At 40.1% G+C, this 23,136-nt stretch overlaps 1 protein-coding gene and 1 pseudogene across 2 annotated transcripts in view; both read left to right on the top strand.

Annotated features, from left to right (window-relative positions):
• NLN (neurolysin) overlaps positions 1-23,136 on the top strand; it is a 99,008-nt gene that overhangs the window by 64,126 nt on the left and 11,746 nt on the right. For both annotated transcript variants that reach the window (XR_015724496.1, XM_045794249.2), the window contains exons 7-12: positions 3,492-3,627; positions 4,565-4,931; positions 9,150-9,351; positions 19,966-20,152; positions 20,475-20,603; positions 21,824-21,960. Coding sequence is in view for 1 of the 2 variants with exons in the window: in XM_045794249.2 (XP_045650205.1) it covers positions 3,492-3,627; positions 4,565-4,931; positions 9,150-9,351; positions 19,966-20,152; positions 20,475-20,603; positions 21,824-21,960 (1,158 nt within the window). In the remaining variant the exon portion in view is untranslated. The remainder of the gene's footprint in view (positions 1-3,491; positions 3,628-4,564; positions 4,932-9,149; positions 9,352-19,965; positions 20,153-20,474; positions 20,604-21,823; positions 21,961-23,136) is intronic.
• On the top strand, positions 193-1,265 carry LOC148110077 (Y-box-binding protein 1 pseudogene; annotated as a pseudogene).

Raw genomic sequence — 23,136 nt, 5'->3', positions numbered from 1 at the left:
CTGGCAGGAGTGGGAAGGAGAGTGGACCCCAGAGAGCCCTGAGCAGCCCCAGACCCATGGCCTACTTACCATCACACGGCAGGGGGGTAGGAGGGAGCGGCAGGAGGGGCGCAGCTGCCACAGCTGGCCCCATCCCCATCACTGTCATCCCGAGCAGCAAGTGAGGGGACGTGACCCAGCTCCCGCTGACCCTCTGCTCCTCGGACACCAGGCTTGGTATCCCGGGCAGTAGCCCAGCACCCTCACCTCCACGCACCCACTAGCGACGGCAAGCTCATCACAACAGAGGTTCTGGGAACAGTAAAGTGGTTCAGTGTAAGAAATTGATGTGGTTCCATCAACAGGGATGAGACCAAGGAAGATGTATTTGTATACCAGACTGCCATAGAGAATAACCCCGGGAGGTACCTGCACAGTGTAAGAGAGAGGGGGGCTGGAATTTGATGTTGGAGTAGGAAAGAGTGCAGAGGCCCTGTTGGAGCCCCAGCGCAAGGCGGTAAATACGCAGCAGATGGTCACCATTACAGATGCTCTCCGTTGCAGGGATCCTCCCCAGTTACCGTAGAGGTATCAGGATACTGAGGGTTAGGAAAGAAGGAGGGCTGGGACAGTGCTCCTGAAGGCCAGGCCCGACTGTGCCGGCCCCCCCACAGGCCACAGTTTGTACCTGACTGCACCTCTCCGTGGGTGGCGACCACTCTTCCAACCCTCCTGCTCAGGGAGAAGTGCTGGAGGGCTCTGACAAGCAGGGTGCAAAAGAGCAAGGCAGACCAGTGAGACAGTGTGTATGGGGGTATAGACCACGATTCCACAGGGATCCTCCTCGGCAGAGACTGCCTGGAGAGGACTACTTTGAAGAAAGTAAGGAAAATTAAGATGAGACCCAATGTCAGCAGCCACCTCAGGGTCCCTGCCGATTTAATTTTAGTGACCCACGCAGATGCCCAGAAAACCCCAAATCACGAGGTTTCACAGAGGCAGAAGCAGCCAGTCTACAGCTGAGAATTGGTTGGCTTGCAAGCTTGAGAGGGCAGGGCTAAGTAAATGTGGGCTTACCATTGTTGGCATCATCCAGTTTAGTCATCCAACAAGAAGAGGTAAATGAGAAATTCCAGCCATAAGAAATGAGCAAAAGATTGGAGCTGAAGACCTTAAGTGCTTGCCTTTTGCCCATTGAGCAAATAACCAGAATTTCTAATCTGCATTATCTACGCAGCCTAGGGTTTCTATTGTTTTTACCTAAAAATGTCCCTTTTTGGGTCACCTGGGTGGCTCAGTCGGTTAAGCATCAGCCTTCAGCTCAGGCCATGATCCTGGAGTGCCCGGATCCAGCCCCGGCTGGCTCCCTGCTCAGCGGGGAGTCTCCTTCTCTCTCTCCCTCTGCCTCTCCCCATGCTCCTTCTCTCTCTCTCTCTCTCAAATAAATAAATAAATAAAGTCTTTTTAAAAAAATGATGTCCCTTTTTGGTAAGGATAAACGGGTTTGGTTTGGTTTGGTGTTTTTTATGGTTTTTTTTTTTTTAAGGCTGGTTTTTCTCAATACACCATTAAATGTTTTTAAATCATTTCATATCTGGCCGAGTTGAGATTTTTAAGAACCTCATTTTTAATTTGTGATAAAAGTTTACAACTTGATTTTTTTCAAAAAGTCAAATGGCAAACACCTGTTAATAAAGGTCTAAATTCGTTTTTTAAATGGTTAAAATGGCATTTTTTTATGTTATATATGTTTTACCACAATTTTTAAAGAAAGGTTGGTTTCTCTTGCAACTAACAGTCCTGAGGTGACTGATTCAGAGCTGGAGGAGAGTCTCTGCTATCCTTGGTATTACGGCTTTTAAAGTCGTTGTTGTCATACGCAGCTCACAGCTGGCAAGATAAACACCTGTAAAGTGATGACCCAGGAATTTTACTCATCACCTCTTTGATAGTCCCTTGTCCTGTTGTAGATCATGTGGCCACAACTAGTTTTAAGGAAGGCTGGGGAAGGAAGTCAGGGTATCACATGTCCAATAAAAACTCAGAAAATTCTTTTACTAAAAGAAAGAATTGGGGGGCAGGGGGGTGGGAGGTAGGTTTCAGGAAAATTGGCAGTCTACAGAGAGGTCTAGGAAATGGTGGACCCTAATTATGAACCTAGGTAGACTGACCTCTGTGTGTGATCTTCCTTAGAAACATGTCCATAAATATGATTTAATCATTGGGGATAATTTTTCTTTGACCTCAACATTTATTATTCTCCAGATCACTTTTCCTTTTATTGTTAAAAAAATAAAGCAATATCATTATTTGTGTTCTTAATACAGACCAAAAAAAAAAAAAAAAGTTTGTAATGATTTGAGACAAATCTCTGAAACATTCCTAAGTGTAGATAGTTCTGTGGCATTAAGTACATTCACACTGCTGTGCAACCATCACCACCATGTGTCTTCAGACTTTTTCTTCTTCCCCAGCTGAAACTCTGTACCCATTAAATGCTAACTCCCAACCCCCCATCTCCCCCACGCCTGGCTTCCACTGTTCTACTTTCTGGCTCTATGAATGAGGTTCATCGAGGAACCTCATGTAAATTGGAATCATGTAATATTTATTCTTTTATGACTGGCTTATTTTACTTAGCATAATATCTTCAAGTTTTTCCCATGTATTAGCATGTGTCAAAATTTCTTTCCCTTTTAAGACTGAATAATATTCCATTATACATATAGACCACATTTTCTTTATCCATTCATCCATTGATGGACATTTGGGTTGCTTCCACCACTTGGCTATTATTCACATAATGGTGTAGTGAACACAGGTGTACAAATATCTCTTTGAGTTCCTGCTTCCACTTTTTGGGACACATAACCACAAGTGGAATTGCTGGATTATATAGATTGTATTGCTGGATTATGGTAATTATGTGTTTAATTTTTTGAGGAATTGCAATACTGTTTTCCACAGCAGCTACACTTTTTACATTCGCGTCAGCAGTATACACAGTTTCCAAATTCTTCACATCCTCATTAACACTGTTTTCTATTGTTTTTATAATAGCCATCCTAATGGGTGTGGAGTTAAAGTGGCAAACTTGTGTTTATATGTATTTATAACTACCAAAAAAGTATCAATATTTGTTCTAGTCTTGTCAATGAAATGGAATGGAATCACTGTATCAATATTTGTCCTAGTCTTGTCAGTGAAATGAAATGGAATCACTGTAGTCCTTAGGAATACATTTTCAGTCTAAGTTTATAATACCAACAATTCTATTAAGACTTCATAGCAATCTCCTGAGGCTTAAAAAGTCAATGATTTCAGAAGTAAAATTGGATCATGAATTTTAAAAAATGTCTGTAACACTGAAGTGGAGTCATTTATTAGGAGTTTGAGATGGTTTAAAAATAAATGACAGTTTTACCAACCTAAAAATACATGTAATAACTTCCTTTTAATGCTTTGGATCCAATTAATGATTAATCTTTGTTTTTGTTGTTGTTTATTGCTAGGAAAACACCGTAATTCTGCAGCAGCTACTCCCACTGCGGGCCAAAGTAGCCAGCCTCCTCGGCTATAGCACGCATGCTGACTTTGTCCTTGAAATGAACACTGCAAAGAGTACAAGCCATGTAACAGCCTTTCTAGGTGGGGTCTTTTTATAGTCATTTGTATATTTCCATTTTTCTTTTTCTTTGTTTCACTGTATTTATCTACATGCATATGGTCTTGTTATATATTTGTCCTTCGCGATTTGTCACAACTGTAAGATAAACATGCGTTTGGCTCTGTACGGGACATGGCAGTTTGGGAGGCAACCCCAGAGTGTGAGGTGAAGGCAACAGCCTGAGACGCCCTCTAAGGAGAAAGAAGGAAACTTGTGGAAGCTACAAAGTGATCTAATTCTGATTAGGCCTGTAAGAGAATAGGTGAATACAGGCAACAAGAGGATAACTCAGATGGGAATATGCCAGTTTTAAATTAAAATAAATTAGGGAGAAAGTGAAATAGTCAGAATTAACCACAATATATAAATTGTGGTATCCATCCAAAAAGTGGAATTGCTGTATCCAAATGGACATTCTTTACAGGAAGGGATTAGTGATAAACAAAACCTGTGGCTGTTAAAGGCATTGAGCAATTTTTAGTAATAATGATCACAGGTTGCATCTGGTTTATTTTCCCTGGCTTTTTGAGGAGCCTAATCTCATTGAAGAATAATCATGTACATGAGATGGTTTCACTATTGTTTTGTTTCCTGAATTATAACATTCTGGAGTCAGAGTTCTCTGAGATAAACTTGAGCTTTGTTGATGGTGTGAGGAAGTTGTGGCTTGGTTTGGCTGGTGCTGAAAAAATGGGAGGGCAAGGAGCCCTGAAATAAATTACTGGGAAGAGAACAGCAGTGCTGTCATAATAGAGCCTGCTTTCCTTCCCTCCCTCCTTCCTTCCGGCCTTCCTTCCTCCCAGTTATCTACATCCAGTACTACAAAGGAGGAAGCACCATGCTAAAACACTGGTATATGGATGAATGTGCTTGCTTCCAAAAGCAATAAATCACTGACTTTTCCCACTTCCCTCACAGATGATTTAAGCCAGAAATTAAAGCCATTGGGTGAGGCAGAGCGAGAGTTTATTTTGAATTTGAAGAAAAAGGAATGTGACGAGAAAGGTTTTGACTATGATGGGAAAATCAATGCCTGGGATCTACATTACTACATGACGCAGACAGAAGAACTCAAGTACTCCATAGACCAAGAGATCCTCAAGGAATACTTCCCAATTGAAGTGGTCACTGAAGGCTTGCTGAACATCTACCAGGAGTTGTTGGGGCTTACGTTTGAGCAAGTGGCAGATGCTCATGTATGGAATAAAAGTGTGACACTTTACACTGTGAAGGATAAAGCCACAGGGGAAGTTTTGGGACAGTTCTACTTGGACCTCTATCCAAGGTACTGAGAACCACATTGTTGGAAGGGAGCCTAGGGATTGGATTCCTACTCAGATTAAGACTCTTCTCTTCCAGAGTTCTCATGTATGGTTCTTAGTGATGGAAGTAAAGATGTGGGCTCTGAAGACAGAGTGTCTGGCTCCATCACTTACTAGGCAACTTAGTGCCTCAGTTTCTTTAGCAGTATTATAGGTTGGACAAAACAGGAATATTAATTCTACCTGCTTTGTAGGGTTGTAAGGATAAAACAGTTGGTTAATTATGTACAGAACATTAACTGGAAGACTACCCTGCATATAGCTATTGCTTAATAAATGTCTGCAGCCATCATCATCATTATCATCATCTAGTTTGTTCACTACACTTAATTTAAAATTGGCCCCCAAAATATTTATTATTCAGGTAGTCTGTCTGCCAGTACTCATCAGTCTGTGCCCACTTCCCTGAGTCCGGCTGAGAGGCAACAAAATACAGTAGGAATAACAAAATCTTTGTAGTCATTCAGATTGAGTTGGGATTCTTAAGTGACTTAATCTCTTTGAGACTCTGTTTCCTCCTCTGCAGTATGGGACTGGTATTCCCTTTATAGGATTGTTTCGTGCATTAGGCTATATATGCATATCACCCAAGCTAGGTAGTCAGTCATTGGTAAGAATTGAAAACATTATTGTCTCTGAAACATGTGGTAACCATGGACTCTGTAGCGCTTCATCAGACGTGAAAAGATTTGGATCACTTCCTCTCTAGGCTGCTTTCTAAAACAAAGCCAAAAATTACCAATTCATTTTTACTAACTAGGCCAAAGGAAATTACAGTAACCCCCTACTTTAGTAGCACAAACACGTTTTTAACCCACAGACTTTGGGTGACTTTGGGTAGATGCTGGGAAGCAGCCTGGATAACTGTGTCATCCAGACAGTGGACAATGGTGCCTTATCCCAGTGTTTTATGGACTTACTTTCACTTTCAAAATGATCAAAAAATGAGCCCTTGTCAAATGTAGATGGATCTATTTTTAATAAGAGTGTTAGCATACAATTTTAAGCCAAAAATTCCTTCAGGGGAAATCCTTCAACCCTGGAGTCTTCTAGAACTGTCCCCAGATTCTACTTCCAGGGTCAAAGATAGCCGTTCTTACCACTCCAGCCTGTGTCTCCCTGCCAACATATAATTGGTTTCTTTTGTACTCTGAGATCTAGCCTTTGCTAGCAGCACTGGTATGGGAATCAGAAGCTGATCTCTTGTGAAAGTAGTGACCTACTTAATATTCACTTCCTGTCACTTTCCTGTCACTTCCTAAAAGTGAGATGGAGTAACGTTTTTTCTCAGTGACTCAAGAAAGGATACTTGGAACAGGTTTAAGAAAAACCAGTTACTTTCTTTTTTAAATCACATTTCAATTTTTATTTTTACCTGCTTTGTAGGGTTGTAAGGATAAAACGGTCGGTTAATTATGTACAGAACATTAACTGGAAGACAGAAACCTACTTCTAGAATAAAGTCCAATTGCACATAGCTTTTGGAGAGACCATCTAGACTGTTTAGAATACTGAGATTCTCAAACAAAACCAAAAATACCCTGATGGTTCCAACATAAGATGCTCGATAGGGACATTTTTATTTTTTATTTATTATTTTCTTAATTTGCACTTATTTTATGCAGCATTTACTCCTGGGACGTTAAGTTTTTGTTTCTTCAGTTTCTTCTGGGATATATTTTTCTTCTGTGCAGCCTCCTGTTCTGGTTTAGGAAGAGTCTGCTCGTTCAGTAAGGATCATCTCAGTGTGGCAGGGAGAACTCAGACATGGATTAATCTGACCATGAGCCCTGTAAGCTCCATGCCGCATCTGGGGGGCTTTGTTCACCAGAGAATCTACATATAAACCCTCAAGATACAGCGTTTTACTCCCTGCATTTTTAAGCATGTGCAGTAAAAATTCAGCACTCTTCTTGGGCCACCAACCCTGTGTCCAGCCCCACTGTTTGGCCTGGGCAATTACCAACTCCACCATTGTAGCGACGGAATGGCGCCCATTTCTTTTGCAAATTAGCACCCTTCAGATACTTGGTGACTTTTGGATATGCATACCCTTGATGGCCTACGCAGTTTCACGTGTGTTATAAAGTGAACATGAAGATTTGAACCTCTTGATTTGCAAGATTTTGTAGGATTTTCTGGGTCAGGTGAATAGCGAACCATTTACAGAAATCATCTCAGGCCACTTAGGGGAAGAGCGATAGGGACATTTTTAAAAATCACCATCATTTTGTAGACAAAATGTGAAAAGGCAAAACGTCAGAATAAAGAATTCTTTAAAATTAAATCAAGTTTTTTTTAAAGGAAAGATTAAAAACCCCTCAATGCCACTGATTTTTAAATTGATAGAAAATCTTTGATTTTAAGCTATTCTTGGACTTTAAAAGGTCTCCAAATATCTCAACCCTTGTCTGTCTAACACAGTAGCACCCATACTACTCTCAAGTGAAGAATATGCTTTCGGGGGAAAAAATACGCTTTTGGCCTTTTATAATGTACTAAGAGGTATAAAATAGGTTAAACAGGTCCAGATTACTTTAGTTTTCCCCCGTTAAAAATAGGGTTTATAGATCTGTTTACACATTTACAGCTAACTACATGAAATTATTCTAGAAAGCACCAGTTAGCCCATTGAACCACCAGAATCTGGGCTGGCTAAAAATGTTATCACATTCAGTGTATAGTTTCTGGTGTATCTGCTCATGGGTTCTATCCCCTCTTCTGTCTGCCTTTCCTTCCCATGTCCCTGCTCAGTGCTGTCTCAGCCTCTTCAGTAGGTCTCATTTGTAGGTCTGGGCACACACTGTGTTCCTGTCCTTCCTTCAGACAGAGAGGATTTTTTTCTGTTCTCTTTGCCCCGGCAGTGGGTTTTCCCCAGTGCGTTTAGGGCAACAGTCTGTTGACCTTCCTCCTGGAAGCAAGGCAGTGCTTGATTCCTCTGTCCAGGCAGCTGCTCCCTCTCACCCTGCCACCGTCTTTCTGTGTGCCCCCAGAGAGGTTCAGGGAGAAGACCATGCAAACGGATGCAGAACGACCTTTTCTATAGCTCCCAGTGGCTCCCTGTTTTTGCTGGTCCACCATGGCCTTTAACAATTGGTTAAAAGACTCTTCTTACTGGTTTCTGCAGTATTTGCCACAGGTAAAAAAGTGCTTGCTTCCTCGCTTCCTCTCTCCTTGGAGGCATCTGTCTTGAACTGTAAGTTAGTTGATTGCCTTCCAGTTCGTGATGAATTCAAGAAAAGTTGTGATTTGGAGATTGTGTAGCATATTGTTGTTGTATGGATAGGAGCAATGCCCTTTCCAGCTTTATACCTCATAATGGGAAGCTGGAAAAAGCTCATTGTTTGTTTGGGTTTTTTTTTAACTTGAATAGCATCAGCAGGCAAAACAGATTAATAAGGAGTCACCAAGAAAAGATAATATTAAAAAATTTATATATCAATCAAAACAAATCAAACTAAAAGTTCTATCCCAAACCTGAATGTACTGTTAGTCTTCTGAGCAAAAAAAAAGAAGACAGAAACCTACTTCTAGAATAAAGTCCAATTGCACATAGCTTTTGGAGAGACCATCACTGATACCCCATTGTCCAAGAATAGAGAACTTTATAGTGTAATTTATGCTTTTTCCCAAGCTAACTAAAAGCGTTCTGTTTCAAAAAGGCCTGACTAGTTTATAAAATGAGCACATTTAATTGTGAATACCAATTCTTCCTTTCTTGAATAAAAGGAACAACCTTATTGTCTGGCATTTGGTTTTTTTAATCAATTCTAATTTTAAGAAAAATCTTAGTAAATCAAACTATATCTTTTATCTCAAGTTTGCTTTAACACAATTTAGTGTTTAGTGACACCATCTTTGAGGAAGAAAAGCAAGAGCCCGTTAAAGTAAACATTGGGCTCTACACTAGGTGTGGTGTATATTCTTGATTCTTACGTTAAGGTTTTTCAACAAAAGAAACCTTGGAAATAAAACTCATGTGAAGTGATAGTGGGGTTTTTGTTTGCTCAGTTTTAGTTTGTCCATTTTAATAAAATGTTGACCTCCTTTCTCAAGGGTGGATTGCATGTTTCAAAGTGTCCTCTGGTATCAAATCAGACTTCATGACTGAGAGAGGTCACAGCAGTGTTCTAGCTACAGAAGAGTGTTCATATCTCACCAGTGATGCTTCTGGTTCCCAGGGAAGGAAAGTACAACCACGCAGCCTGCTTTGGTCTCCAGCCTGGCTGCCTCCTCCCTGATGGAAGCCGCATGATGTCCGTGGCTGCCCTTGTGGTGAACTTCTCGCAGCCAACAGCAGGCCGTCCCTCTCTTCTGAGGCACGATGAAGTGCGGACTTACTTCCATGAATTTGGTCATGTCATGCATCAGATTTGTGCACAGGTGAGTGATTTTTTTATTGTAAACCTACCAGTTGTTTTTCTGGCTTTTTTTTTTTTTTTCTACTGCTGTTAGGTTCCTCCCCTTAACATGTTTTTTCGGAAGCTGAACACGCTCAAGAATGTCTTAGGCCAGGCGCCTGGGTGGCTCAGTCCGTTAAGAATCTGCCTTCAGCTCAGGTCATGACCCCAGGGTACTGGGGTCTAGTCCTGCATGGGGCTCCTTGCTCAGTGGGGAGCCTGCTTCTCCTTCTCCCTCTCTGCTTACCCTGCTTGTGCTCACTTTCACTCTGTCAAATAAATAAAAGTCTTTTAAAAAAAAAAAAAAGAATCTCATAGGCCTTCTATAAAAACAGAATTTTTCTTATTGTGTCCTCTTACATAGCGTATTTCTCACACAGAGGTTAATCCACTGATGAAGGATCTTCGTTGAATACCACTCTATGGAAAAAGAAGATTATCTGTTAAGGGTTACAGATACTCTGTTTTTTCCTTTTTATTCTTTTCTTCTCCATAGGAATTTAGTGTAAGTTTCACAGATAAACTGTGCTGTAATCTCTCTCTTCCACTTATTAATGCTTTGTTTAGTTGAGTGGTTTTCAACTGTCTCAGACTCTTCTCCTTTTTTAATAATAAATATGTTGAAACACCTCCATTACTAGCCTCAAATTAAAATCATAGATGATGTAGTATAACCATGTGGAGAATTTGCAAAAAAGGGTGTGTGTGTGTGCGCGCAGTGGATTGCAACTGATTTCCCCATTTCTGAAAATGAAAAGTACATTTTTTCTCAACTTCGTAATACAGTTCAATAATCTAAGCCCACAGTATTAGAGGATAAACCATGTGAACTTGTTAATATTTAATGTTATCTGACATAAGAAAACATCGAGTTCGTAGTTCAGCCTAACAGTTTAGAAAACTGATATTAATAGAAATGGAGGAACAGTTTTCCAAATGTGAAATCTGTATGCATCTCTAAGGGCAAACTTTTTAATAAGAAGCTTTTTATTAAAATAGTTTTCAATTTACAGAAAAGTTGCAGATAGTACAAAAATTGCCCAGGTACCCCTTATACTGTTTCATCTTCTGTTAACATCTAGTATTAGTGTAATAGATTTGTCACAGCCAAGAAGCCAGTATTGCTACATTACTCCTAACTAAACTCAGCACTTTATTTGGATTTTACTCATTTTTCCCGAACAGCCTTTCTCCATACAATTTTTTTCATTGATACAATGTCCTCACTGAACATAAATACATTTTTATGTTTTCCAAATAGTGATGTCTGGACATGGGTCTGTAGTAAGACATAATGAAGTCTTCATTATGAATAACCCTGAATCCAGCAGCAAAAACTACAGACTGATAAATGTGGTTTGTGTTGTCAACTCAAGCCCTAGACTGGTGTTGCCAACTGTCTTGGTTCAGGTTGGTATAGCAGAATATCATAGCCTGGGTGGCTTAGAAGCAACAGAAATTTAACTCTCAAAGTCAGTTCTGGAGGCTAAAAGTCCACATCGAGGTGCTGGCAGATTTGGTGTCTTGTGCCTTCTCCCTCTGTCATTACATAGTGGAAGGGTGGGGGGGCTCCTTGGGACCTCTCTTGTAAGGACGCTAATCCCATTCATGGAGCCTCTGCCTTCATGACCTCATTACCTCCCAAACGCTCATCTCCTATCCTCACACTGGGGATTAGGTTTCAGTATACGATTTGGGGGAACAGAGACATTCCTTATTGGTCTATAGCACCAGTGGTGACATGATTTTCCAAAATGGTGAATGTTTCTTGGGAAACTTACAAACAAAAAAGCAGTCTTGCTTTGATTGACACAGGTAATCCCAATAGTTAAGAGTCCTGGAAATTAAAAGTGGGTACAAAATACTTCACAGAAATATGTTCAGTGGAGTTAGTTTCCGGGCTCGCTTAATTATAGATTTTTCACTTATGTGAATATGCAGTGGGACATATGAATGGCGTGCAGCATATGGGACAATTTTTTTTTTGTCCTGACATGTGCAGTTCAGTCCTGGACATCTAGCATCCCTGGCCCTCAGAATAGCCACTAATCATCATAATGACCAAAAATGTACCCACTCAGTTCCAAAGTGCTATAGTCACTATTGTTAAGAAACCGTTAAGTTCTTTCAAACATTTTATCTTTGCATTCTGGTGTTTCCATGTTTATTTTTTAAAAATGGGGAAATAAGATATGAATCTGTTCAAATAAAGAAGTCCTCATACACTGATATAGCCATTTCTATCCTGTGTTTAATCCAAGGAAAAGAAATCTTCCAGAATAACCTAAATTTTCTTTCTTACATAGTTTTAAAGTACTTTCACAGCTATAGGGTTCCTGAAATATTTATTTTCAATCAGTGTCCATTCTATGGCTGTTTCCTTTAATTAGAATAAATCTGATTTCCATTTTTCTAAAATATTTTTATGAGTAATTTAGAAAAGTCAAATACCTTTTCAAATTTCAGACTTTTGTAATATTACTTAGATTATCCAAGATCCAGTTATATATTTGTACATACATAAACTATAGCCTATTTTTAGAATAGTGCATCTTTTTTGGATATGAGGATTCTGTGAAAATCTGATTTAAACTGTGGATACCTCTTCTAGGAAAATGTACATACAACTCATACAATCAGATTTTTAGATGGGATTTCAAAGGGCTCACAGATTCCTTGAAGCCCAGACCATATTGAGTTCCAAGTTAAGAACTCCTGGTTATAGCAGTTTCCTCCTTATTTGTGTATTGATTATCAGCTAATGATTTCACAAGAAAGTAACTTGGTATCTTGATCACATTTATTAAAATAATAGTGGTTCTTGGATAGGGTTTTCAGTGCTCTTGATGTGTGTGCTCGTTTTCAGACACAGTCCTCTTAGAACCCAAGTATCATATGCTTACCATGTGCTCATAATGCATTTCTCTACCATTCCGTTATTCTCATGATCTTTTATGTTATTTTTGATCCTTTGAGATAGCCACTTTTAGTGCTGGAAAATAATGTTCCTGGTATTATGTCATTTTAGAGCTCTTTGACTCATGACTGAAATATATAAACCATATGAAAATATATACATGAATCAGTATATATACTGATATACTGATGACAGTATATATGGTGATGATAGCGTTTGTATATGATATCTCTGTCTTGAAACAGTGGGCTATATTTAATTCTTAGAGTTTGCCTAACTTCCTTCATGAACACAAAATGTGTCATATAGTTAAATAGTATGTGGTACAATACCTTGATTGGTCATTTCCTCCTGAGATTATCTTTGAAAAATCTCTTTTTGTCTATTAATTCTTTCAAATGTACTGTAATGTTTTAAGAACTTTTAAAGATATAAACATTAAATTACTATGTTGTACACCTGAAACTAATATAATATTATATGTCCACTACAGCTCAATTAAAAAATTTTAAAAAGAACTTTTAAGTTAATTGTATATGGAACCAATAATCAATACTTTTGTCTCAGAAGTAATAGGCAAAGAACCACTTTTCTGCAGCTTATAATAATTTCAGAACCTTTTGTATTGACCTAAACTGGGTGGTAGTGAATAAGGAGCTTAATAGCTTCTGTGTTTAGTAATACTTTTGACTTCTTTGAGAAATATGTGAATTAAAAATTTGCCATACAGGGGCACCTGCGTGGCTAGTCAGTTAAGTGTCTGACTCTTGATTTCAGCTCAGGTGATAATCTACGCATTGTTTGATCAAGCCCCACATCAAGGTTCGCACTGGGTGAGGAGCCTGCTTAAGTTTCTCTCTCTCCCCCTCTGTCCCTCCCTTCCTCTCTCTCTTTCTCTAGTTAAAAAAAAAATTTTGCCATACACATCCATTAGATTGATTTTAAGATATGGCAGCTCAGTGTTTGGGTTCCCCACTTTGGCATTGTGCAAGTGTGGTGACCAGAAGAGCTCGTTGGAGCTTGTCATAGTAATATTTAAATGGGACTGCAGGAACACCCAGTTTTCAAACAGTAGGTGCACTAGTCAATACGTCTACTATTTCATCATTCGGGAGATGAGTTTCACTCATATTTTCTTGTGTTGATACTATGGGGCATATAATTTTGAAGATAGCAATCAAGAGGTAGTATCTGTTTTGTTTCTTGACGTTACTGTGGTTTGAGCTCTCAGTAATCACTGGCCTTTTGAACTTAGCTAGAAAAGAAGAGTAATGCTTCTTAACAGCTTCCATAATGACATGTGTGTTGGTGTGCACATTAGTAGTGAGTTGTACACTGTTAGAGATCATTATTTTAAAGCAACACAGGGCGTGCCTGGGTGTTGCAGTTGGTTAAGCATCCAACTCTTGGTTTCAGCTCAGATCACGATCTCGTGGTTGTGAGATCGAGACCCGCATCGGGCTTCACTCACAGTGGAGTCTGCTTGAGATTCTCTGTCCCGCTCCTGCGTGTATGTGCACTCTCTCTCTCGCTCTCAAAAAAATAAAATAAATAAGTCTTAAAGCAGCACAGAATCACAATAAAGCCTTACTAATTAAAAGTGAAAAGGATGAAAGGGCAGAAAAACTTCAAATTATGTAATTCCAAATAATGTGTTAATTTGGTCAAAAGGCTAATAGAGAGCTTCTTGTCTTGTAAATAAACCCTGAGGTACAGGGGTCAGGAAGGCACCCTAGTGTTAGGATAAGAACTGCCTTAGGGGCACCTGGGTGGCTCAGTCGGTTGAGCATCTTGACTCTTGGTTTCGTCTCAGGTCCTGATCTCTGGGTCGTGGGATCAGGTCCCTATGTAGAGCTCCACGCTCAACAGGGAGTCTGCCTGGGATTCTCTCCCTCTGCCCCTCCCCCAGCTTATACATGCTCACTCTCTTATAAGTAAATCTTAAACAAAATAAAAACAACACTTTATTAAAAATCCTCCATATGCTTGTGGGCCTGTTTGACTTTTAGCAAGTTATTACACTTCTTGAGCCATCTCATTTTTCTAATTCATAAATGAGGACAACAGTGCTCATACCTACTTCCCTGGGTGCCTGCAAGATTTAATAATATGTGAAAGGTACTTGGGAAAGCATTAAGTGCCATACATATTTGAAGTATTCTTCTAACTATATTTATACATAATTCAACCCTTTGGGGATCAATACATAGCACACGAGTCATAATTTAAGAGGAGGAAAAAAGTTGCCATGAGGCAAAGTACTGTCACCTCCTGTTTAAGAAATTCACAAATGCCTACCCTCAGTAGATTTTTGGGTAAAGATCTGTGGAAGGTGATTAGAAACCGTCTGATTTAGGGGTGCCTGGGTAGCATAGTGCTTAAGGCTCCAACTCTTGGTTTCAGCTCAGGTCGTGATCTCAGGGTCGTGACAAGGAGCCCTACCTCAGGCTCTGTGCTCATTGTGGAGTCCGCTTGGGGTTCTCTCTCTCCCCCTCCCTCTGCCCCTCCCACTCATGTACACTCTCTTGCTCTCTTAAATAAATAAATCTATTTAAAAAAAAAAAAGCCAGCAGGTTTGTGTTTGTTTTTCTGTTGTTTTAATGTTTATTGCCTATTTGGAAATTTGATTCCTGAAGCTAGAGCAGCATGAGCAGTTTCGAGTATTGTGAATGGTGGGAAATGAGTTGAAAAGAATGTGGGTTTGTTTAATCTTCAGTATTAACACGGAAAAATAGGTCCTTGGAGGAAGCCAAGAACAAGCAGGATCAGACCAGCCAAGACCATACCTGGTTAGGCAAACTGGGCAGACTAAGGAGGCTAATAGCAGCCAAGATTTAGTGAGCACTGACCACATGCCAGACACTGTAATCAGTGCCTTACCTTCATTTATTAATTTTACCCTCACAGTATTTCCTGAAGTAGATTTACCAACCTACTTCTCTTATTAAACTATTATTCCCCCCATTTCCAAGTAGAGAAAACTGAGACTCAAGAGGGTTGGGTTGTTCGCCCACAGTCTGGTGGTCATGCTCTTCACCACTCTGTTGCCTGTAACCACTTTCGTGCTCTCAGTCCACGCCCTGGAAACAGCACTGTGTCACGTGGTCAGAATTTGCTCTCCCAAGTATGTGTCCCAAGTCGGATGGACTCTTTTCTCCTTCGCCTCCTAAATGACATTCCCTCTAAATCAACCACACGTAAGCATATGCGGAATGAATGAGTTTATCTAGTTCCGCATTTCCCTCTGGGTGAGGTGACCTTTCAGCTTTAGTCCTCAAGTACAGTAAACACTTAGCAGCAGCCTTGCCTCTGCTCCCTACCCCCGGCCCTGCACAGTGAGAGGTTCCATCATCAGTATTAGAAGTGATTATTTTCAGAATCTCTTTTTTGTTATTTTATTTATTTTTGTGTTTATTTCCTTGTATATACACACATGTGTACACAAAACTAATGCTTAATGTTAGCTTGCGTCATGATCTCAGAGCCTCAGGCTCCATGCTGGGTGTGGGGCCTGCTTAAGATTCTGTCTCCCTTTCCCTCTGCCCTTCCCCACTACCCTACCATCACCACCGCCCCCGCCCCAACTTGGACGTGCAAGCGAGCGAGCTCTCTCTTAAAAAAAAAAAGTAGTATTTAAGACCTCTGCAGATTGTCTTTTAAATCATGGTGGTGATACTGATCTGCTGAACTATAGGGCTGCTGTGAAGATTAATAAGCAAGTTAGCAAAGTGTTATTCAGGGTCTCTTTATTACTATTATTACTTCCATTGATGGGTAGGTGTATGTGAAGTTAAAAGTATGAACTTTAACCCCCTATTTGTGGCAAAGTCTGGGAGACAGTGGCACTTCTCTTTTTTTAATGCTTTGTTACATAAACATCTGCAGCATCCCTGGATTTGGGGGTAAATCAGACAGGTCAGGATATGGAATGACTGCTAGGAAATCAATAGGGGATCACCTCAGACAGCCAGAGTCCATTCTCCTGGGGCCGTTTCTTCTAAACACAGTACACTTACTGATATCAGCAACTTCTTTTTCTTTGAGTTGGGATTTGGTATCATGAATATAAAACTTCCGTTGCAACCGCTAAAAGCATTTGGTCACTTAATTAGAACAATAATCTATTAAGACTTTGGTCTTTAAATACACCAAAAGCTCACATGACTTTTGAGCTTTAGTTTATATAATTTTGCTCCAGCTCCTGTTGTGTTGTCTGAATTGAGAAGTTAATCCCTGTAACATCAAATGATCTGTTGTGAAAATCTGTAACAGTGTATATTTTAGGCATCCTATTTTCTGTTTAAAAAGGTAATAATGAAAAATCTCATCATTTTAGACAACTTTCTTCCTCTCAAGAAATTATAAGCAAACAGAAATCTAAGTTTACTTTGTTTTCTAGGCTTTTATTGTCAAAACCTTTCTTGCAGCAATAACGCTCTAAAACATTTTGAAGTGTCACCTGCAAAGTGATTTGTTAATCAGATTATTTTTGTTTATTTCACAATGCTCTGCTTTATCTGGGAAGTAAATTAACATCAGTAATTACTGTAGCCTATAATCTGCTATATATTCATCACCTTCAAATTGTTCTTACTGAAAACTATATTATATAAAGGACTTTTTAGGGTTCTTTGGAACCTACAGTTTAAAACTAGGGAGTGGTGTTTGCTGGCTGGTCAACAGTGAGTAATCATTCAGCAGTAGTGCTGTTTCGAGTGTCAGACCCCCAACAGGCTACTAGATCCTAAGACTTGTTCAGGGTTTCTTTGTAGACTTAATACAGTGGCTCACTGTGGATTCCTTTCTTTTTAGAATTTAGTCGTTTGCTGGAAATTGAGCTTTTGAATTTCGTAGGTTCTTTGTTCTCCTCATTTGAAAAATATTTAAATAATACTGCTCAAAGGGCACACAGAGAAACAGCGTGACTGACTTTCGGGAAATTAGTAAGCGGTAGGGTTATTTTTAGCTTTTACTCCTTGCAAACATTTCCTTTTGTTCTTTAGAAGACATTGTTGATCTGTTCATTCATTTGCTGTGCTCTCTCCCCCACCACCCGATGGCTTTGGACAGAATAAGCCTTCTCTTCTCTACTCTGAATGACATAACTGCGTTAATTTTTATTTTATTCAATTTTAGCTCATGAGTTATTCATTTGTTCATGTTTTTCTAGGTTCTGAAATACCACCACCACCGCCTTCAAACACACACATACATTTTGTTATTTGGGGTTGATTTGCACCCTCATTTGCAAATGTTGACGGCAAAATATTCACACAAGCAGAATATACAAAATGTATATTTTTCTTAAAATAATTGTGTAGTGGTCGCTGATGGTGTGATTTATTTGTCTTTATTTGCTCTGTTACTACTTATTTAAAAACTGTAATCTTTAGAAAATTGTGCAGTTAGTATGACAGAATCCCAAGTGCAGGACAGGTGGTCACAAAGGCTGACCTTTACACCCAGCCTCAGGTTTGGTCCTTGAAACATCTTCCAGTATAGAGAGGAAGTAGGATTGCTAAGAAGGCACAGCTGAGACCTCAGTTTTGCTCTTCTTATGAAGGCAAGTTTGATATAAGACTTTTCTACTTTAGATAACGTCCAGGAAGATCTAGCCACTTTGTAACATCATAATGTAACCTTTTATGTTTTTCATTTTTCTTATAAGATAGAGAGGCACTAGAGCAATTGTGGTTAAAACCGTGGGTTCTGGAGTCAGACCACCTGGTTTCAAATCCTAGCTCTCCTGTTAATCTCATTATGTTTCAATTTCGTTACCTCAAAACAGAGGTTACAGTATGTACTTCATACAGTCATTTTGGAATTTGAATCGGATAATCCATAATGCCTTATGTGGTAAAGTCTCAATAGATGTCGGCCATTATGATTATTGTATCAGATTGTTTTATCTAAGTGTAGGATGTTTGTTATTTTAGAAGATTATATGCCAGAAAGAGGCAAAATATTCAGTTTTCTGGAACCCTTGCTTCTTTCCTGTAAGAATTTTTTATTGGGATGTCCTCAAACACAGGTGGCCTCATTCCAGCGCCTCATGAATTTCATCCCCTTTGGCCCTTCAGTATTTGCAGCTCTTCATATCTAGAATCAGCGCAATTATAATAGGAAGTCAAGCAAAACATTTTTTTGCATAAAGAGAGGAAGGCAGAATGTGCAATGGCTCTGACATCTGTGCTTCTGCCCTGGGCCAAAAGCAGAATCATTCTTTGCTGCTGATGCGGTGTCCCAGCTGCGGCATCCTCCGGTGCTTAAGCCCTTCTTCCTTTCCCGTCTCTGCAGAGCCGCAGGGACAATGAAGTCAGGGAGGGGTCGGGGTGTCGTCACACATCTGAAGAGGGAAACAGGACAGAGGTTCAGGGAAGGACAGCACAGCGATACCCCCCATTCTGCAGATGACCCAGTTGGTTTAATGCGGAATCTCCTCTGCCGGTGGGGTTCTGTGGATGGTGTGCGGGTTCGAAAATATCAGCCTATTCTAGTGAATTCCCCTCTTTTCTGAGCAAGAGCTTTTCTGACATCTGATTCGACAATTTACTGAACTTCACTTTTTTAAAAAAAAACTTTTTTTGAACTCTTAGCCCACACCCTCAGAATAAGTCCTTTATTTTAACAAAGGATACCTTAACTCCTGAGTGTATCCTTTGTCCAGGAAACGATAGCCGCGTTTCACTCACCCCACTTGCCAGCCGATCCGCAGCTCTAACTCCCACTGAAGTGGCTTGTGTTAAGGTACCCTCTTCTATCCTGAGAGGTACGACGAGGCTTTCTACAGCACGGTTTTCTTAGAATCACTTATTTAAAGTTTAGAACACAAAGCATAACATACATGCAAACGATATCTGTCTGCAGTGGTGTCATTTAACTCTTTGATTTTGATTAAAACTTGAGTAGTTAAATAGAGTGACGTGTGCCCCCGGAAAAGCATGTATTGAATAAGTAAAAGGAAGCAAACAAAAGAGAAGTTGGGAGAAATTGTCTTAAATCTATTCATTTTTGGGGCACCTGGGTGGCGCAGTCGTTAAGCGTCTGCCTTCGGCTCAGGGCGTGATCCTGGCGTTCTGGGATCGAGCCCCACATCAGGCTTCTCCGCTGGGAGCCTGCTTCTTCCTCTCCCACTCCCCCTGCTTGTGTTCCCTCTCTCGCTGGCTGTCTCTCTCTCTCTCTTAAATAAATAATTAAAATCTTTAAAAAAAAATCTATTCATTTCTAATGGAAAAAATTTTTAAATATTTTTACTTCTAAAGCATAAGGCTAGTTTTAACTCAGACTGATTTTTGTTTTCAGTTCTGTTTCCTGATGATTGTTCCAAGTTTGTCTATGATTCAAAAGAATGAAATATTAATTTAACATAGAGTACTTGGTGGTTATTTTTCAGGCTGCTTGGCTATTGTGTTTTGTTTCCATTTAAATTTGAAGTTATCCTAACCCTTTATTCAAAGAGGCAGTTGACTCTGATTCTGACTTAAGTTTTGGAGGGTCTTTTTTTTTTTTTTAATATTTAAGTAATCTCTATACCTACTGTGGGGCTCACGACCCCAAGATCAAGAATCGCATGCTGTACCAACTGATCCAGCCAGGTACCCAAGTTTAGAGAGTCTTAATTATGATTCATCACATTTTCATTCAGTGCTTTAAAAAAAGACCTATGTGTTTGCTTTCTAGACTGATTTTGCACGATTTAGTGGAACAAATGTGGAAACGGATTTTGTAGAGGTGCCATCACAAATGCTTGAGAATTGGGTATGGGACATGGATTCCCTCCGAAGACTGTCAAAACATTATAAAGATGGAAGCCCTATTATGGATGATCTGCTTGAAAAACTTGTTGCTTCCAGACTGGTCAACACAGGTATGACTTGTAATTTTAGAAAAGGAAAATACATTAGAATTGCTTAATAGAGAATTGCTGGCCTCTTCTTCTATAGAACTTATTTCCCCTTTAATAATGATAGTACCCTCAGAGTGCTAACCTGGGGAGGGAAGACTGCTAAATATACTGGGATTGCGTCCAAGAAAAAAAGTCCACCCCTTCTAAATCTTAAAGGAGATACCTTGCTCCCATTCTGTACTGTGTACTACAGGCATCAGTTTTCGAAATCTTTGATCTTGTGATATTAGAACACGTAGTTCTCTCTTCTCCAAAACATGCCCAAACATTCTTATGTTATTAGGTCTTCTGACCTTACGCCAGATTGTTCTGAGCAAAGTCGATCAGTCTCTCCATACGAACGCATCGCTGGACGCTGCAAGTGAATATGCCAAATACTGCACAGAGGTCTTAGGCGTTGCAGCTACTCCGGGTAGGTAAATACCAAGACGTGGATTCACTTTCTCCTTGGAGCGCAGGGTATACTCCTACCAACACTGCCAGGGAAGGCAGAGTTCGTCAGGCAGCTTACCTCACGTAATTTGTTTCTGATTCCTATAATCAGGCCGTGACTTTCAGATAAGCTTACTCTGTCCGTAGGAGTTACCCTGTCCAAAAGTGCTTAAAGGAAAGGTGGCTCCAGCTCTGCAACATTTTAGTGTAATCAGGCATGAGCAATTGGCCTCCACCCCAGAGCAGAGAAAGCCATTCACGTTTGGCAGCACCCACCTGACTCCTCCCTCCGTGTATGCACCGCGACTTCCCAGAGATTTCACTGAGAAATTGGCAGAAGGGGCAGTTTTAGAGAGAAGCACAAACTTCTACCTTGCTTCTGTTTTTGGTTCTGAGATCGGTTAAGGCAGTTTAGCACTTTGTAACTCAGTATTTATGGCACTCATGGGGGTGGGTGAGGAGGTGCACACACGTGTGTGTTCACGTTTATAGTTATATATTTGAAGCCAACATGTAGTTGTTCACGTATACATAGTTTGGTAACGAGACTTTTTTCACCGGCGAAGTCGTTATTTAAATGAATCCATCGCATTCATAGTGATACTAAAGGTCAGAAGAGTGAACTGAGTCAGTCCAGGCTCCTCACTTCCTTTTGTGATCTGTTTATAGTGGAGCATATACCAGCTTTGTGCCTGAGGCCACTTGGACAAAACCCCCTTTTTAAAAGTAGCCCTCGAGGTAGACAGAGTTGGTAAAACCTTTTTAGCTTTTTAAATAAAGAGTTCTTTCTCAGTAATTATGAACCTAAAATAAGTGCCGTTCTGACACATTTTAGATAGAAAGAGTTGTGACAAAGAGTAGGCTTACGATCAGAGTATCTGTAAGACACATGTCTAAGGGATAAGAAAGGACTGAGCAGTTCTGGAACACTGAGCTCTCTGGTGGGTGTGGACAAAGCCTCTGAAACTATTGTTAGGCATTCCAGAGCTTAGGGCCGAAACCATCTCCGAGGTTGAGTCATCGTAGCAGAGAAGTTTGTAAACATCTTGGCCAAGGACACAGGTAAAGCCAGGGAGTACAGGTAAGATCCTGCTTGTCTCTTCTCCCCAGTGTCGGGGCTCCGCATAAGGAAACCTTAGTCAGTTGATAACCTGATTAACATTGGCCATCACGTTGATTGAAATGTATCTTTCTTTAAAGGCACAAATATGCCGGCCACTTTTGGACATTTGGCAGGGGGATATGATGGCCAATATTATGGATATCTTTGGAGTGAAGTATTTTCCATGGACATGTTTTACAGCTGTTTTAAAAAAGAAGGGATAATGAATCCAGAGGTACTGTATTTTCTTTTCTCCTTTTGTTAATTTTGCAGTTGCTCCCTCCCCTTTATTTCATAGTGTAAAATATTAATTGCACCTAGATTTTAGAAGAAGAGATTTGGTAACAGCTTTTAACTTTTAAGTCTTGCATCTTTTCATATCATACATCATTAAGTTGCAGTGCACAGGTGATTAACTCTAATTCTATAAGTTTAAAAAAAAACCCTGCATTTTCGTGCTTATTAACATTCCAATATATTGCATAATTAAAATTCAAAGCTTTGTTTATGCATTTGAGCATTTATAGCAGCTAGTTTTGACATGTGCGGTACAATGTTTTAGTTTTATAGGAGGTTGGGAAGGAAAGGTAAACTCCTTCCTGATAGAAATAGTCTGCATATGTTCTGATATTCTCTACACAGTTTCTTTATACATTTTCTGTGGGAGGTATCCTTTCTCTGTAGCTGGCATACCCCACCTACGATGTAGTTTGCAACCCAAATGCCTCTAAGTAATTTAAGCTGCTTCATTAACCTGAGCCATTCCTTTCTGTGTACAGTGAATTGACTGCCAGGTGGCTACCAGCCAAACCTTCCTGAGTTACAGTCCCCCAGTCTCCACTCTTGTTGAAGACTCAGCTGTCAGATTATTTCTAGGGCTGATACATTTTCCAGTATGCTTTTTATTCTGTTTGATTCAGAAGTTAGAAGAACAAATTTTCAAAATCAGGCTCTCTCTGCTTATTTTAACCGACTAATTTGTTCTCCCAAACTTTGTTTCTGGATTGCGTAGTGCCTCAAACATATATGGTGAAATACATTGCCGTAATTTACACCACCATCCCCTCCCACCCCCCGCCCCCCAAAAAAAACACCTCCAGGACACCTACATTCTATACACTAGCCTTTCCAATCATACCATCTTCCATCCCACCCTACCCAGGCTCTTAGGTTACTATACACCTCCTTCCATTCCCTGGCCAGCCTGTTACAATGGTCAACCACTGACTGTTCTCATAAATATCTTGACTTCTGCATGACCTTGTGCCAAGTGCCCAGCCCTGGATTCCTCCACCATCTCACTTAGAGATGGTACCCTTGGGATTCAGAGTTTTCTGGAGAAGATTGTAGTGAATCCATGTTGCCCCACTACAAAGTCATGCTATCCGAACTGTCTGGACACCCAGTGTTA

Source organism: Ursus americanus, chromosome 5 (assembly GCF_024610735.1).
Source record: "Ursus americanus isolate L20-20 chromosome 5, mUrsAme1.1.p, whole genome shotgun sequence".
Classification (NCBI taxonomy): Eukaryota; Metazoa; Chordata; class Mammalia; order Carnivora; family Ursidae; genus Ursus; species Ursus americanus.
This window is presented reverse-complemented; position numbering and strand designations above follow the sequence as displayed.